Here is a 14,779-nt window from a genome sequence, read left to right on the forward strand (position 1 = left end):
GGCACATGGGTTCTTCTTTGTTGTGGCGTGTGGGCTTCTCTAGTGCTAATTGTGGCACGTGGGCTCCAGAGTGCTCGGGCTCAGTAGTTGTGGCGCGTGGCCTTAGTTGCCCCATGGCATGTGGGATCTTAGTTCCCGGACCAGGGATCGAACCTGCATCCCCTGCATTGGAATGCAGATTCTTAACCACTGGAACACCAGGGAAGTCCCTGGGTATTTTTTTGTGTTGCACTTTACTAAGTATCTTTTCAAGTCCTATCTTGATGCAGGGAATTTTAAATAAGTGTTCATTGATTCATTCCTTCATCCACTATTCTTGATGCTACATTCTAGGTGCTGGGGATAATCAAGCTGACCAGGGCTCACAATCTGTGGGAAGTCCAGAGTGATAAATTATGATTCAGCATGATAAATGCTATGACAGAGGTGGAAACAAAATAGCATAGAGGAGGAAACATCTAACTTTCCTTCTGGATTTGGGAAAACCTGTCTTGTTTTCTGAGTGTGTGGATATTATGATGTGACACAGGTTCATATTTAGATCAAATTGGAAAGCATTTTTGCCAAACGTGGCTGGCACTCAATAAATGTTCTTCGAGCAAATGAATGTATTACAATTTATGATGGTCCTGTTTTCTTCTTATATCAGAAGATTTCTATTTTCTCCTCTCCCTTTGTGTAGGATACTTTTTAAGACCTCAGATCAGAACTTATGGTTCTGATAAGTATCTATTGAGCATCTACTATATATCTTGCACTGTGCTGTCAACTTTCAATTTATTAATGTCACAATATATCAGCTATCTTATGTGTAATTTAGGTGCTTTGTGGATTCCTAAAGTCATGTTCAAAACCTTAGGCATGCTTCTTTTGAGTAATCTCGTTATGAAAGATAATTGAGAATTAAATGTCTAGTACTTTGGAATTTAGTTCAATCCAACAAACATTGAACACCACTGTGTGCTGGGCACTATTCTGGACACTGAAGCTATAGAGCTATGAGACATATAAACCAACTTTCATAAACTTAGTCTTGTAGAGAGATTGAGGCTAAAGAAATAATGCATGTGATGAAGATAACAAAAGAAAGTACAGAGGCTGCAAAGAGGAGGGAGTAATTATTAGGGATTCCTAATAAAGGCTTCCTATAGAAGTTGACCAATGTTTTTATTTGGCTTTTGTTTTTTTTTTTTTTTTTCTGATTACTAAAGTAATACATCTTTATCACAGAAATTTTGGAAGAAATGAGAAAAGCAAGAGATACAAAATAATCACCCATAACCCCACTAAATAGAGGAAACTTTCTGTAATGTTATGGGTGTACATCCTTCATTTCAATGCATATATAATATGTACATATATTTGTACTTGAAACATATAGATACATTTGAAACAAAACTGAGATCATATCATATGAACCTTTGCTACACAACAAACAGTGGTGAAAATTTCGCTATGGCTTTAAATATTCTAAAACATGAACAAATGGTTTCTCATTATCTCATTGATTAAACCTTTTGTTTAGCCCATCTCCTGTGGGATACTTAGATGGTTTTTAGTTTTTTATATTATGAATCATGTTGTAACAAATATAATCACACATAATGCTTTGCACACACCTGCGTATTCTGTAGGATAAAAACTTTGAAGTGAAATTTCAGAGATAAGGGATGAGCCCATTTTTCACGCTTTTGATACACATTACCAGTTATCCTCAGGAAGATTGTACCAAATTATCTCCCCAGTAGCAGTAATGTGAGGGACTGCTGTGTTCTCTACAGCTTTGCTAATACTGGACACTGTACCCTCCACGCACCCAGGGTAAAAGCTAAAGTCATTACTGTGGCCGTCAAGGTCCTGCCTGATCTCTGACCTCTCTCCGACTTTTCGCCCACGAACTCATCTTCCTCAAGCCATACTGCACACAGGCGTGCTCCCACTTCAAGGCCTTAGTGCTCATTTGCTCTGCTAGGTCCTTTTCCATCAGATATCTGATGATTATTATTCCTTTACTGCCTTCAGGTATCTGCTCAAATTTCACCTTTTTGGTGAAAACTTCCCTAGCCATTCTATTCATGATTTAATACTCCATTCCTCCAGCATTGCATGGCATTTATCATCACTGAACAGACTATAGAATTCACTCATTTACCTTGTTCATGGGCTGTCTACCCCCATCAGCATGTCAATTCCATGAGGACAGAGATTTTTTTAATGTGTATTTTGTTCTTTACTACCTCTCCCATGCTTAGAGCAGTACATATATTAAACACTCAATAAATTTTTGGAGAATGAATACATTTCATCCCAATTTCACTGAATTGGTAACTGAGACTTTGTAAGATTACCCAGCTTGTCTAATGCCAGTCAGCTTCTAATAAAGAAAGCTGGGCTTTGAACCCACCCAGGTTTATCTGATACAAAGCCTGGGTTCTTAACCTCTATACATGTAGATGCTCTAAAGAAAACCACTGAGATATTTTTCATTTTCTTATATTTATACTTGTTTCTAAAATTATCATTAATAATTGATGATAATTGATGTCAGACTACATTAACATTAATTAATGTTGCATTGTTTTTTATAGGTTACCATCTCTGGGTGGTCTGAAAAATGACAATGAAATGAAGCCTAAAATTTCTCCAGCCACTTCTTGCCAGGATCATAATAGGGCAGGACAGGTACAGTGTCTTCAAAGAAACGAAACCCAGTCAGAATCTTCCTCTGACTTCTGTTTCTCAGAGAGAATTCTGGGAATTGCTCTTTCTTTAATATATGGGTATGGCTCAGGTACTCAGGACCCATAATTGGACTGTGATAAATCTATCTACTAGTCAAAATCTACTAGTTCACAGAAATAGGGTTGAGAAATCTCCACTTTCCAGTTGCTATAAACACATCTGTTGAGGCAAGAGCTTATTAAATCCTCTGGAATATTTGTGGGGCCTTCTCTGAAAATCTCCCTTGGCTAATATCTTTAATACTTCCTTTTATGAAGTGTACTTCTTGATACACCTAGCTTTTGGAGAGCTTGGGAAGGGAATGCACAGGCAAAAAGGTAAAAGGTAAAAGTCCATTTGTCCAAAGTGAGAGAGTGGCATGGACATATATACACTACCAAACGTAAAATAGATAGCTAGTGGGAAGCAACCGCATAGCACAGGGAGATCAGCTCTGTGCTTTGTGACCACCTAGAGGGGTGGGATAGGGAGGGTGGGAGGGAGGGAGGTGCAAGAGGGAAGAGATATGGGAACATATGTATATGTATAACTGATTCACTTTGTTATAAAGCAGAAACTAACACACCATTGTAAAGCAATTATACTCCAATAAAGATGTTAAAAAAAAAAAAGTCAATTTGTCCTAAAACTTGGTGTTACAGGAAATGTGTTATGTATGCTTGCAACGAGCACAGCGGAATTCCCCGTTGTACTACAGTGAGGAGAGGAAGAGGAGAGAGGTGGAAGATGAACGACTCCTACAGCAGTATCAGATGCTGAAAGATCAAGAGGCTCTCTTCAAAGAGCAGGTAGATCAACACCTCGGTTAAGGAGTGTTTAACACGGGACAGGAGAACGTGATTATAAAACACCATTTAAAAAGTTCCATCGTGTGTCTGTACTGTAACATATTGAACCATTTACTCACTGCTGAACTAAAACTTAGGTTGTGTCCAAGTTTTCTCTAATAGTAAACAGTCCTGGGATGAATATCCGTGCAGCTGATGTTTGTACGTGTCACTGATTCCCTCCCACCCCCCCATGAAGACTGAGTTTTATTATTTATTTATTGGCCAGACCGTGCAGCTTGTGGGATCTTCGTTCTCCGACTAGGGATTGAACCCGGGCCCCTAGCCGTGGGAAGGCCAAGTCCTAACCGCTGGACCACCAGGGAATTCCCAAGACTGAGTTTTAAAGGTGGAATTCCTGGATTATATAGCTTTATTTTTTATTTCTCATAAAATATAATCCCAGTCAGGGCTTTTCCCTTCAAATTCATGACCTATCTCAAGTAAAGACAGAATGGCACCTTTGCATTTGCTTTATCCCAATTTCTGTGATCTCCAATAACTGGCCTTACTGTCCTCTCCTGCATTTGTGATATCAGAGGTAACCACTCATGAAATCTTCCGTTCCTTCTTACGATCCCTGTAGAGGTGGTGCCTGGAGCCCAAGAATAGGAAACAAAAGCCCACTTAAAAAAAAAAAAAATCTATGAACACATCAGAAAGTATTTACCATTGCCTCCAAAAGGCAGGTTTCTACCTTGGTTGGGTTACTTTAATACAGTAGAATTAAATTTTTAAAAGCTCTATTTCAATATGTGATTTTTTTTTTTTTCTCAAAGATGCGAAGTCTGGCTAGTAGAGAACAGAATCAAAAAAATGCTGCCTATAATCTTGGAGTTGCTGAAGCCATAAGAATCCACAAGAATGAGAAACCTGAATTTTATGTAAGAGTCTTTTCGAAATTTCTAGGGCTGATACCTGCCCTACTTGTGAGCATTTGGATCCACTCTCCGTATTGCGCCAATGTTTTAAAGTGGTAGAGGTAAAAAGAGGCTTGTGCAAGGCTGAAGCTTCCTTCCAGGGCAGGAGTGGTCCAGGATCTGCCTCCACACCATTCACATTCATAATACAGTTCCTACTAGTCATGAGAGCACTTGTAATGATAGTAATTTTCAACCAGGACCTGGGAGAGGTGGGGATAGGGACAGTATATTAAATTCCTGCCCCAGGATCAGATGATCTAAGTAGAGAATCAGGGAGCTCCCCTGGGAGCTTGCTGGAAATGCAGAATCTAGGGTGCCACCTCAGACCTCCAGAATGAGAATCTACATTTGAACAAGATGCTTAGATGATTTGTAGTTTCCTTAAAGTTTGAGAACCCCAGCTTCAGAGGGACGTGAGCCACCTGTTTTGCCATTGATTTAATGTTTCCAATCATGATGTGCCTACCTTTATTTCTGTCTGAATCTTCCTTCTTTCACCTCACTATCTAGGCAGTGTGACACTCCGGGACATACACCTAATAAAATAGATTTTCTTTATTCATCATCAAGCATTCACTGAATTCCTTTGTGCTGGCCACTCTGCTAGTGGCTAGGAATACAAAGATGAATAACACAAGGTCCCTCTCTAAAGTCTCAGGATAGTGGGGGAAAGAGATTTAAAGAGACAAGAGTGTGATATACTAAATGCTATGATAAATCTTTGAACAGAGCAAAGAGAAGAATCACTTAACCCAGACCAGAGATCTGAGAAGACTTCCTGGCATACAGGAGTTAGGTAAAGAAGTGAATGGAGGGAAAACCTTCCAGGCAGGGGCAATAGGGAAGGAGGAAGAGGGAGCACCATGCTTTTGAGCTTTAGGTCCTCTCTCTCCTCTTAGATAGATGTAAGGTCCACATTATATATTTATTACTGCCTACTTTGTATCTCCTCTTTGTTAAAACCGTAGATACCTTAAAGTGAAAAAGACCAAAACAGAAGTTTTGATCCCCCTTCTCAACCTGTTCTTCTCCCAGTCTTCCCATTTTAGCAAGTGGTACCACCAGCCAGACAGTTGCATGAACCCCATACCTAAAAGTGATCCTAGACTCCTCCTCCTCAGTCCCCCACATCCAACCATCTGCAAGCCCACTTGCCTTCATCTCTAAAAGGTATCCAATATCTCTCTATGTCTCTTCATCTTCAATGTCACCACCCTAATCCAACCCACATTAGAAGGCCCAACTTTTTTTTTTTTAATATTTATTTATTTTGTTGTGTTGGGTCTTAGTTGTGGCAGGTGGGCTCCTTAGTTGTGGCACGTGAACTCTTAGTCGCGGCATGCATGTGGGATCTAGTTCCCCAAGCAGGGGTCGAACCCAGGCCCCCTGCAGTGGGAGCGTGGAGTCTTCTTAACCACTTTGCCACCAGGGAAGTCCCAGAAGGCCCAACTTTTGGCACTACTTCCCTAATCAGGCTTGCTGCTTGCCCTCCTACAATCTGTTCTCCACACAGCAGCCAGGGTGATCTTTTAAAACTGTTCACCAAAACAGATCATTCTCTGCTTTAAAGCCTCTCATGGCCTTCCACTGAATTAAGATAAAATCCAAACGCCTTACCTTGACTTATCAAGTCCTCCTGGTTTGGCCCATCTCCCTCTTTGAGCTCACCTGCTCTACTCTCCCCTCGCTCACTCTGCCTCAGCCACATAGACCTTCTTTCTGCTTGTTTCCATCTAGTGTCTTTGCACTTGCTGAGCCTTCTGTATAGGGCACCGGTCCCCTGATATTTGCAGTGGAGGTGATTCAGTCACCTCCCTAATAAAAGCCTTCCTTAATAACCAGTTTAGCCCATTCCCACCCAGACACTCGCTATGAGAAGGGCTTCATAGTACCTATCACTATCCTAAATTATCTGTGTGTGGTTTGCTCGTTGGCTGTCTCTTGCACCAGCATGCAGGCTCAATGAGAGTGAGGCTCTCTGTGGATCTCTGTTCTTTTTTTTTTTTTTAATTTATTTATTTAATTTATTATTTTTGGCTGTGTTGGGGCTTTGTTGCTGCTCACGGGCTTTCTCTAATTGCGGCGAGCGGGGGTTACACTTCGTTGTGGTGAGCAGGCTTCTCATTGTGGTGGCTTCTCTTGTTGCGGAGCACAGGCTCTAGGCACGCGGGCTTCAGTAGTTGCAGCACGCAGGCTCAGTAGTTGTGGCTCGCAGGCTCTAGAGCACAGGCTCGGTAGTTGTGGCACACGGGCCTAGTTGCTCCGCGGCATGTGGGATCCTCCCAGACCAGGGCTCCAACCAGTGTCCCCTGCATTGGCAGGCGGATTCTCAACCACTGCGCCACCAGGGAAGCCCTGTGGATCTCTGTTCTTGATCACGGCTGGGTTCCCAGTGTCAAGCGTGGCTAGGCCCAGAGCAGGAGCTCAATTTTCCCTCTTCCATTTCCTCGCAGTCCCTGCTTATGCTTCTGTACTCACTCAGAATTCCTCCTCCTTTCAGTATGCAAGTTGTAAATACTAGCGGAGGACCTACTCAGTGAAGTCCTTTTTCATCTCCCTCTCAGTTATGGGGCTTTGGTCAGTTCTGCTCAGATTCATCCTTGAGTGTACTCATGTGATTCTGTGGGTCACTAGCTGGTCAGTGTGTTGAGGACTGGACACATATTATAAATTAATCAAGGCTTTCTGATTGATTTTAGTCTTCTGAATGATTACCCTTATTCTTTATTGCTTTTTGGTATTCTAGAATAAATGAGTTGCTTCTCTTTCATTCTAGAAATCCTTCTTGTTTGATAAACGGCCACTCAGTCCTGAGATTAATGCTTTTAAGCAAGAGGAATACTCCCAAAGTCTCCTGAAACAAATGGGTCACAGACGGGAAAAGGACATAAAGCAAAGACAAAACAGAGAGTTGATGGACCGCCTGGAACAAGTGCAGCTGACAGAGGAGTGAGTCTAGCTAGACATGCTCTGAAAAATGGATTTGGAATATTCACGTGATGCTTCTTTCCATGTGGGATTGGATCAGCGTTGGTAGTTTCATTAGCACATCTGTAACCAACTGAGCAAACTAACCCAGCTTGCAGCCAGTACCATAGCCTAACACTTCATTAGAAACATGGAAAAGCCAGCATGATTATAACTATCATTAGAGTAATGATTGCTGTCTATAATCCTTTTAATTACAGAGTATCATTTTGTATTGTTTTGTGATCACTAATTTTGGTAGATGGAGGAAGGGACTTGTCTTGAGCGGGCTTCCTTCCCAGCTATTCCCAGGTAACCTCAAGGCAAAGCTGAGTTGTATTATAAGTATGAAGGGTGTCCTATGGAACCTGAGGGCAGGAATGTATGGGGGACCCAGGAAGACGGGAACCAGGAACTAAAATCCATGTAAAAAAAGCTTTCCACCTGCTCACACCCCAGCTCCTTAGCTGACATTGTCTGTACTCCAGCTCACAGTTGGATGAATTTCAGTCTCAATTCCAAATTTTCAGGAAAGAGAATCTGATTGGTCCTGCTTGGGTTATCTGAGGCCTGGGATAGGGTCAGGGCCACAGAGTTCAAACATGCCTAAGTGCGCCATACTTCTGCTACTGAGGTCAGGAGAGCAATTAAGGAGGCTACTGTGGTGTGAGAGAAACTCCTAAAACAAATAAGTGTCTAATTTCTGTGACCAAAAAACTATTTCCATAAAATGCATATGTTCCATTATATTCACTTTACAGATCATGTGGAGGTTGCATATAATAGATTCATTTTATAATAGGAAAGACCACTCTTCTTAAAAAGGACTCTTATGATGAGTCATTGTATTGCATGCACAGATACTTCCTGCTTTCCTATCTAGATTTCTTTAAGCATGGGGGGAGGAGGGGTGCCTGTCTTAATGGTAGTGCATTTGAACTATATGGTTGGTCACTCGCTTATACCTGCCCATCCATCCCTGTCCAACGCATTGTCCACTAGCCTATGGATTTGAATTACTCTTTTCTTTCTTAAAATGAAAGTTCCTAGAAGGAAATATCACTTTTCATCAGGCTCTTATTCCTATTAATATTTATTAAACATGTTTTGTTGATGTTAATCTGTATTACTAAACACTCCATAACAAACTGTGGCCCCACCTTCTCTTATTCATGACTGCCAGACTTGCTGCGCAAAGAGCCAAATATATAAAAGATAAGATGGAAGAAACACAGTGTTACAAGAGAGCTTTGGATGCACAGGTAAGGGGCCAATTATTCCTTTAAACTTTTGCAGGGTTTCAGTAGCATTCTAAAAATATGCATAAATCCTGTAATGTTACGAATACTCTTATGTGTTATCCATTTGGTGGTTCTGAGGCCCTTGTTCTCTCCTCTGAGGTGCTGGTATTTACTATGCTACGGCCTTGTGCATTAAGTCTATTCCCTGGTATAATTATCATCTGCATCATGTGTGTCCCTGCTTCAGATAAAGAACAAACGCCCCCAGCTGCCCATGTTTGAGCCAGACTCTTCTGAGCCCATCTTTGGTAAGGAAGAGGGTGAGCCGATGGTGGAAAAGCGAAAGAGAGAACAGAATTACATGAGGCACCAGCTGGAGGCAGCCGCTAACCACAAGAGGACAGCCATCTTGCACCAGCTGGTGGACCAAAAGTGGGATCTGCTGATGCTTCAGAGGACACACAAAGAGTAAGACACCCTGGATCTTTCCTCCTCCTCCTCCTCCCCTCCCCTCCAGAGAAGCAGTCATGATAGTGAACACATTGAGGACTTACTATGTGCAAAATATTGTTCTAAGCTTATTATGTGCTTTATCTCGTTTCATCCCCACAATTCACCCTATGAAGAAAAGTTATTAAATTAAAAACAAACTCATTTTTAAAAGAATATTATGTATTCATGTGTATATAAACATATTTATACACATACATAATGTAAGATAAACAATAATTAATTCCAAATGTGTTATCTTCTTTCATATTCTTTTCCATTATGGTTTATTATAAGATGTTGAATATAGTTCTCTTGTTGTTTATCTATTTTATTTATAGCAGTTTGTATCTGCTAATCCCAAACTCCTAATTTATCCCTCCCCCACCCCCTTTCCCCTTTGCTAACCATAAGTTACAAACAAACTCTCTCCATCCCACTTCTCCCTCTAGTTACCTTTCCATAGTTTTCTTTCCCTTTACAGGACAATGTCTGAAAAGAGTTGTCCACCCCAGCACTGGCCACTGGAAATACAATGTGAGCCACAAATGTGCTGTCCTGCTCAAGTGGACACAAACATGAAACTTTGAGGCCCTTTCTCAACCTCCACTAAACCCCTTCTTCAGAGAACCGCGCATGTAGTAAGCTGTGCTGATGTTTGCTGGCGCAGGGGTGCTGAAGGTGTCAGGGTAGGCAGAGGAGGACTTTATGCCATATCAATGCACAATACCTTTAAATTCAAACATCAGACACCCGCTGTTTTAAAGTACCCATTGGTTACCCCACAAATGGGGAATTTTTTAAGATCCTGACCAGCCCTCAGCCTTGTAACATCTCCTTGGCTACTTTTGTCTTCCCATTTCCCATGTTTCCTACTCTCCCTCTTTCACCCCCTGATTGCCACAGAGAACTACAGTTTCTTCTTTGTAGATGTTCAGCAATTTTCAGATACTTGATCAAAGTTCTCAGGAGTTCCAAGAGGGCTTCTCTTCAAAGGAATCTCCTCTTTTAAAAAGGCAGTTGTACTTATAAAAAGAAAAAAAGTTATTATATTAAAATTTTATAAATTTTATAAATGGTCAGTGGGATGGTGCAAAGATCTGTTATGTTCTATAGCAAGTAGGTTCAGACAGGAATATATGAGTAGAATAATTGGGTGAAGGTGGGAGGGTATTGTGATAAGGGTGGGGTTGGATTGGGGTAGAGAGGTGAGAGTAGTTTAAAGCATGGCTTTTGGAGTCAAATCAGATGTGGGACTGAGTCTTGCATCAGCCCAGGGCAACGTATACTTGTATGTCTGTACTGTTTGCTAAAATACTGAAGTATTTCCATACTTCTTGATTAACAGCTGTTGCCCCAAGCCCCACAGGTGCACCTGCTGCCCAGGCTGCTCCTGCCCCTCCCTGGGATCCCCCATCCCTCCTCTCCACGACCTTTCACCGAATGGATGAATACCTGGGGTCTCCAAGACCACTTCCGGTCTCCATTCTGATTGATTGATATGCGGTTCTGCCATTTTACTAGTTGTGTGGGATTGGGCAGGTTACAGCCCCCTGAGGGCATTGGTTTCCTTATCAGTTATTAGGGAGAACACTAATATCTACCTCCAAGGTGGTTAAGGGTCAAATGAAGAAGTTCTTGTAAGGAGCTTGTTTCATAGCAAACAGCTGCCCCTTGCCCCCCAGTGGCTCTGCCTTTCCGTTCATGCTGCCACAGCCAGATCTGGGACCCTTTGCATGTGTTGCGGAGATCATTGCAGTTTCCTCCTCTGCTCCTTAGCTTCTCTGGCTGTTCTCCTGAACATGGAGTTAGGAGGGTTTAAACTCTGTCACTTCCAGACTGTGTGACCTGGACCATATCACACATGGGGTCTTTGAGCTCTCTTTTCCTCATATGAAAAAATAAGGATGTCACACCCGCCCTGCCTATCCTCACTATGACGATTAAATGAGATTATGTATGTGAGAGCATTTCTGGAAACTTCAGAGTTCTGATCAAATACAAACTATGGCTGTTATCTGGTTATCTCTTTTGTTGGAGTTCTGGTTGTAAACCCCCGTTTTTATATGGATTAGATCCTTGTCTTTTGTTTCTATATCCTTTACTGATTATTCCGTATTCTCTTCTCTTTTCTTTTCCAACTTCCCCATCCTTGGTCCATCTCAAGATGTGATCTTAGATCTTCCTGTGGCAACTAGAAGGTCACTTTCTTTCAGAGGGAATGACTTAGTCTGTGTGATCCAAACAGGCCTGCTGAAGTATTTTTACTTGTTTTACTTTTTTTTCTTTAAACTTTTCTGCTTTTGTTTAAAAAAATATAACAATTCATGCTCATTAAGTCAGTTAGTGGAGAGATTAAAAAAAAAAAAGGCTAATAATCTCCCCTACCAAGTAGTCAGTGTTAAGTTTAGCCTCCTACATTTTTTCCTGTTCTTTATAAATATATTCAAACAATACACACACATATATTTTTCCTTCCATTTTTGTAAATGAAAATGAGGCCCATGAGATCTTACATATTACTCTGCAACCCAACCTTTCTTTAACCTAATAATGTGTCATGAATTTGTATTTAGGTCAGTACCTATATATGAAATTCATTTTTCTTTAATAACAGCATACTATCTATAATATGGATTATATAGTTTAACTTTTGCACCCTTGATGAACATTCACTTTGTTTCCAGGTATTTTGCTATTACAACAATTCTGCATTAAGCATTTTTCTTATTTTTTCCTTATACTGGTTGTTTTGTTTCTACTGGATAAATACCTAAAAGTGGGGTTGCTGGATCAAGTGTATGGCACATTTTAAATACTACCAGATACTGACACTTTGCTTTCTAAAAAGGTACAGCAATTTGCTTCCACCAGCAGTCTTGGGAGAATCCTAGTTGCTTCCCCTCTAATCTTACTTCATGTTCTTACTTTCTAGGCATTTAAAGTAAACTGACTTTTAACCTATCCTTTAAAGAATTGTATAACAATGGCCAAAAAGCATATGAAAGGATGCTCAACATCAGTAATCACTGGGGAAATACAAATCAAAACCACAAGGAGGTAGCTGCTCTTTTACAAATGGTTTCCATGCTCTGTGAGAGTGTGGGGGTGACCCTGTTGGAACTAGAGGTCATTCAACATTTAACTCTATGTGTGCCTCTCCAAGATAAGAGGTATTCCGTGTTTTATTGAATATTTACTTATGTGAACCTTCGACACAGGGATTCTCTACTCCAGTGAATAAAGGTGGCAAGGTAGGAATGTGAGATTTAAAATACGGCTGTGTTTTATATTACACAATTTAATAATTTAATTCTAATAATATAGAATGCTGGAATGCCAACTCTATGGAAGTCCGAATGGAGTAAGCAGTCAGCAAATTGTTCATGTTTTCCCCTGCAAAACACCTATGTAGATGTAAGAAAATGTCTTTCACTATTTAGGATATATATATCAGTGTGACATACATGGATAAGATGGCTATCTTTTTTTTCTATGTTTTTTTCTGAAAAGAAAACATTTATACATTTGCAGAATAGTGTAATAAGATTTCGTAAATGCAAAGATAAAATGTGTTATCATTTATCTTGGATTATAATATCTGTGGTTTAATTGTCCTTGTGAAATGTCCAAAACAAGAACAATTATATATTTTTCTTACACCACATACACCATGAAACATTTAACAAGTACTTCTTTTAGACCATTCAAAAGATGAGGAAGGAAGAAAATTGTCTATTCAGTATTAGATAAAACCATTAAGATGTGAATATATATGATGTAAAGAGGAAAGATAAAGGAAACTAGAACTGGCAAGGAAAGAGAGAGAGAGAGGGAGGGAAAGGGAGAGAGAGAGGGAGACTACCTCACATGTGTTAGGATGGCTATTATAAAAAAAAAACAACAACAGAAAATAGTAAGCATTGGAAAGGATGTGGAGAAATAGGAACCCTGTATGCTGTTGGTGGGAATGTAAATTGGTATAACCACTATGGAAAACAGTGGTAGTTCCTCAAAAAATTAAAAGTGAAATTACCATGTGATTCAATAATTCCACTTCTGGGTATATATCCAAAAGATTTGAAAGCATGATCTTTCAGAGGTATTTGCACACTTATGTTCATAGCAGCATAATTCATGATAGCTAAGAAATAGCAGCAACTCAAATGTCCAACCACAGATGAAAGGATAAACAAAATGCAGTATACACATACAATAGAATATTAGTCAGCCTGAAAAAGAAAGAAAGTTCTGACACATGCTACCACGTGGATGAACCTTGAGGACATTATGTTAAGTGAAATAAGCCTGCCACAAAAAGAAGACAAATACTGTATGACTCTGTTTATATAAGGTAATTAGGGTAGTCTAATTCATGGAAACAAAGTAGAATGGTAGCTGACAGGGGTTGGGGGAGGGAGAAATAGGGAGTTGTTTAATGGGTTTAGAATTTCAGTTTTGCAAGGTGAAAAGAGTTCTAGATATTGATTGCACAACAGTGGGAATATAGTTAACACTATATATCTGCATGTTTAGAAATGGGTAAGATAGTCAATATTATGTTATGCGGTTTTTTTTTCTTTTAATTTAATTAATTAATTTACTTTTGGCTGCGTTGGGTCTTTGTTGCTGCGCGCGGGCTTTCTCTAGTTGCGGTGAGCGGGGGCGGCTCTTCATTGCGGCGTGTGGGCTTCTCATTGCGGTGGCTTCTCTTGTTGCAGAGCACGGGCTTCAGTAGTTGTGGCACGCGGGCTCAGTAGTTTTGGTTCACAGGCTCTAGAACGTAGGCTCAGTAGTTGTGGCGCACGGGCTTAGTTGCTCCGCGGCACGTGGGATCTTCCTGGACCAGGGCTCGAACCTGTGTCCCCTGCATTGGCAGGCAATTCTTAACCACTGCACCACCAGGGAAGCCCCTATGCGTTTTGTTTTTTTTTTTAACTACAATTTTAAAAAACCGTGAAAAGATAAAAAAGGTTATGAAAATATATATATAATAGGTACCATTCTGTCATTGAACTCCCATTTTGTGATAGGCATTGGCGCTTTCTGTATATTATCCTACTTAATCTTTATAATGACCGCACAATAACTATTGAATCAACGCTTGTTAGAGGATAATGGGGCCACGCTATTTTAGAATAAGTGAACCAGCACAGAGCACATTACAGTATTTTATCGGCGGGTCCTGACACCTAGTGGCGGTTGGTACCTGTAACACAAGACCCTTCAGAGTAGGCAGGCTAAATCAAGGGTCACATTTAGTGAAGTCCCTTGCAGAATTTAATGAGAACTGACTGTAAGAGTTTCAGTTTGGCAAGAAGTAGACACATTTATATTGAACCAGGTTTAAGGTGATTCACACAGCAGTGACTACATGTTTAGAGACCAGTAATAGAAACACTTAACATTGGGAATGCTGGAACACTGTGCTTGAAGAGAGATTATTATACTGCAGTCATGCCTTTGATGATGTGACCTTCACCAAACACTTTTTTTTTTTTTACCCTTCTTCACAATGTTAGATATTTTCTCGATTTCATTTTCTTTTGCTTAGTCATTTCTGTTTCTTTCCCCCTTTCTAACCATTCAT

General features: G+C 40.4%; 1 protein-coding gene across 1 annotated transcript in view; it reads left to right on the forward strand.

The window, feature by feature from the left end:
- Positions 1–14,779, forward strand: part of CCDC81 (coiled-coil domain containing 81) — a 46,027-nt gene that overhangs the window by 24,725 nt on the left and 6,523 nt on the right. Inside the window, exons 9-14 of the mRNA XM_082340459.1 lie at positions 2,589–2,682; positions 3,384–3,530; positions 4,349–4,453; positions 7,269–7,441; positions 8,643–8,721; positions 8,948–9,168. Coding sequence (XP_082196585.1) covers positions 2,589–2,682; positions 3,384–3,530; positions 4,349–4,453; positions 7,269–7,441; positions 8,643–8,721; positions 8,948–9,168 — 819 coding nt within the window. The remainder of the gene's footprint in view (positions 1–2,588; positions 2,683–3,383; positions 3,531–4,348; positions 4,454–7,268; positions 7,442–8,642; positions 8,722–8,947; positions 9,169–14,779) is intronic.

Source organism: Balaenoptera borealis, assembly GCF_965194805.1.
Source record: "Balaenoptera borealis genome assembly, chromosome: 11".
Lineage (NCBI taxonomy): Eukaryota > Metazoa > Chordata > Mammalia > Artiodactyla > Balaenopteridae > Balaenoptera > Balaenoptera borealis.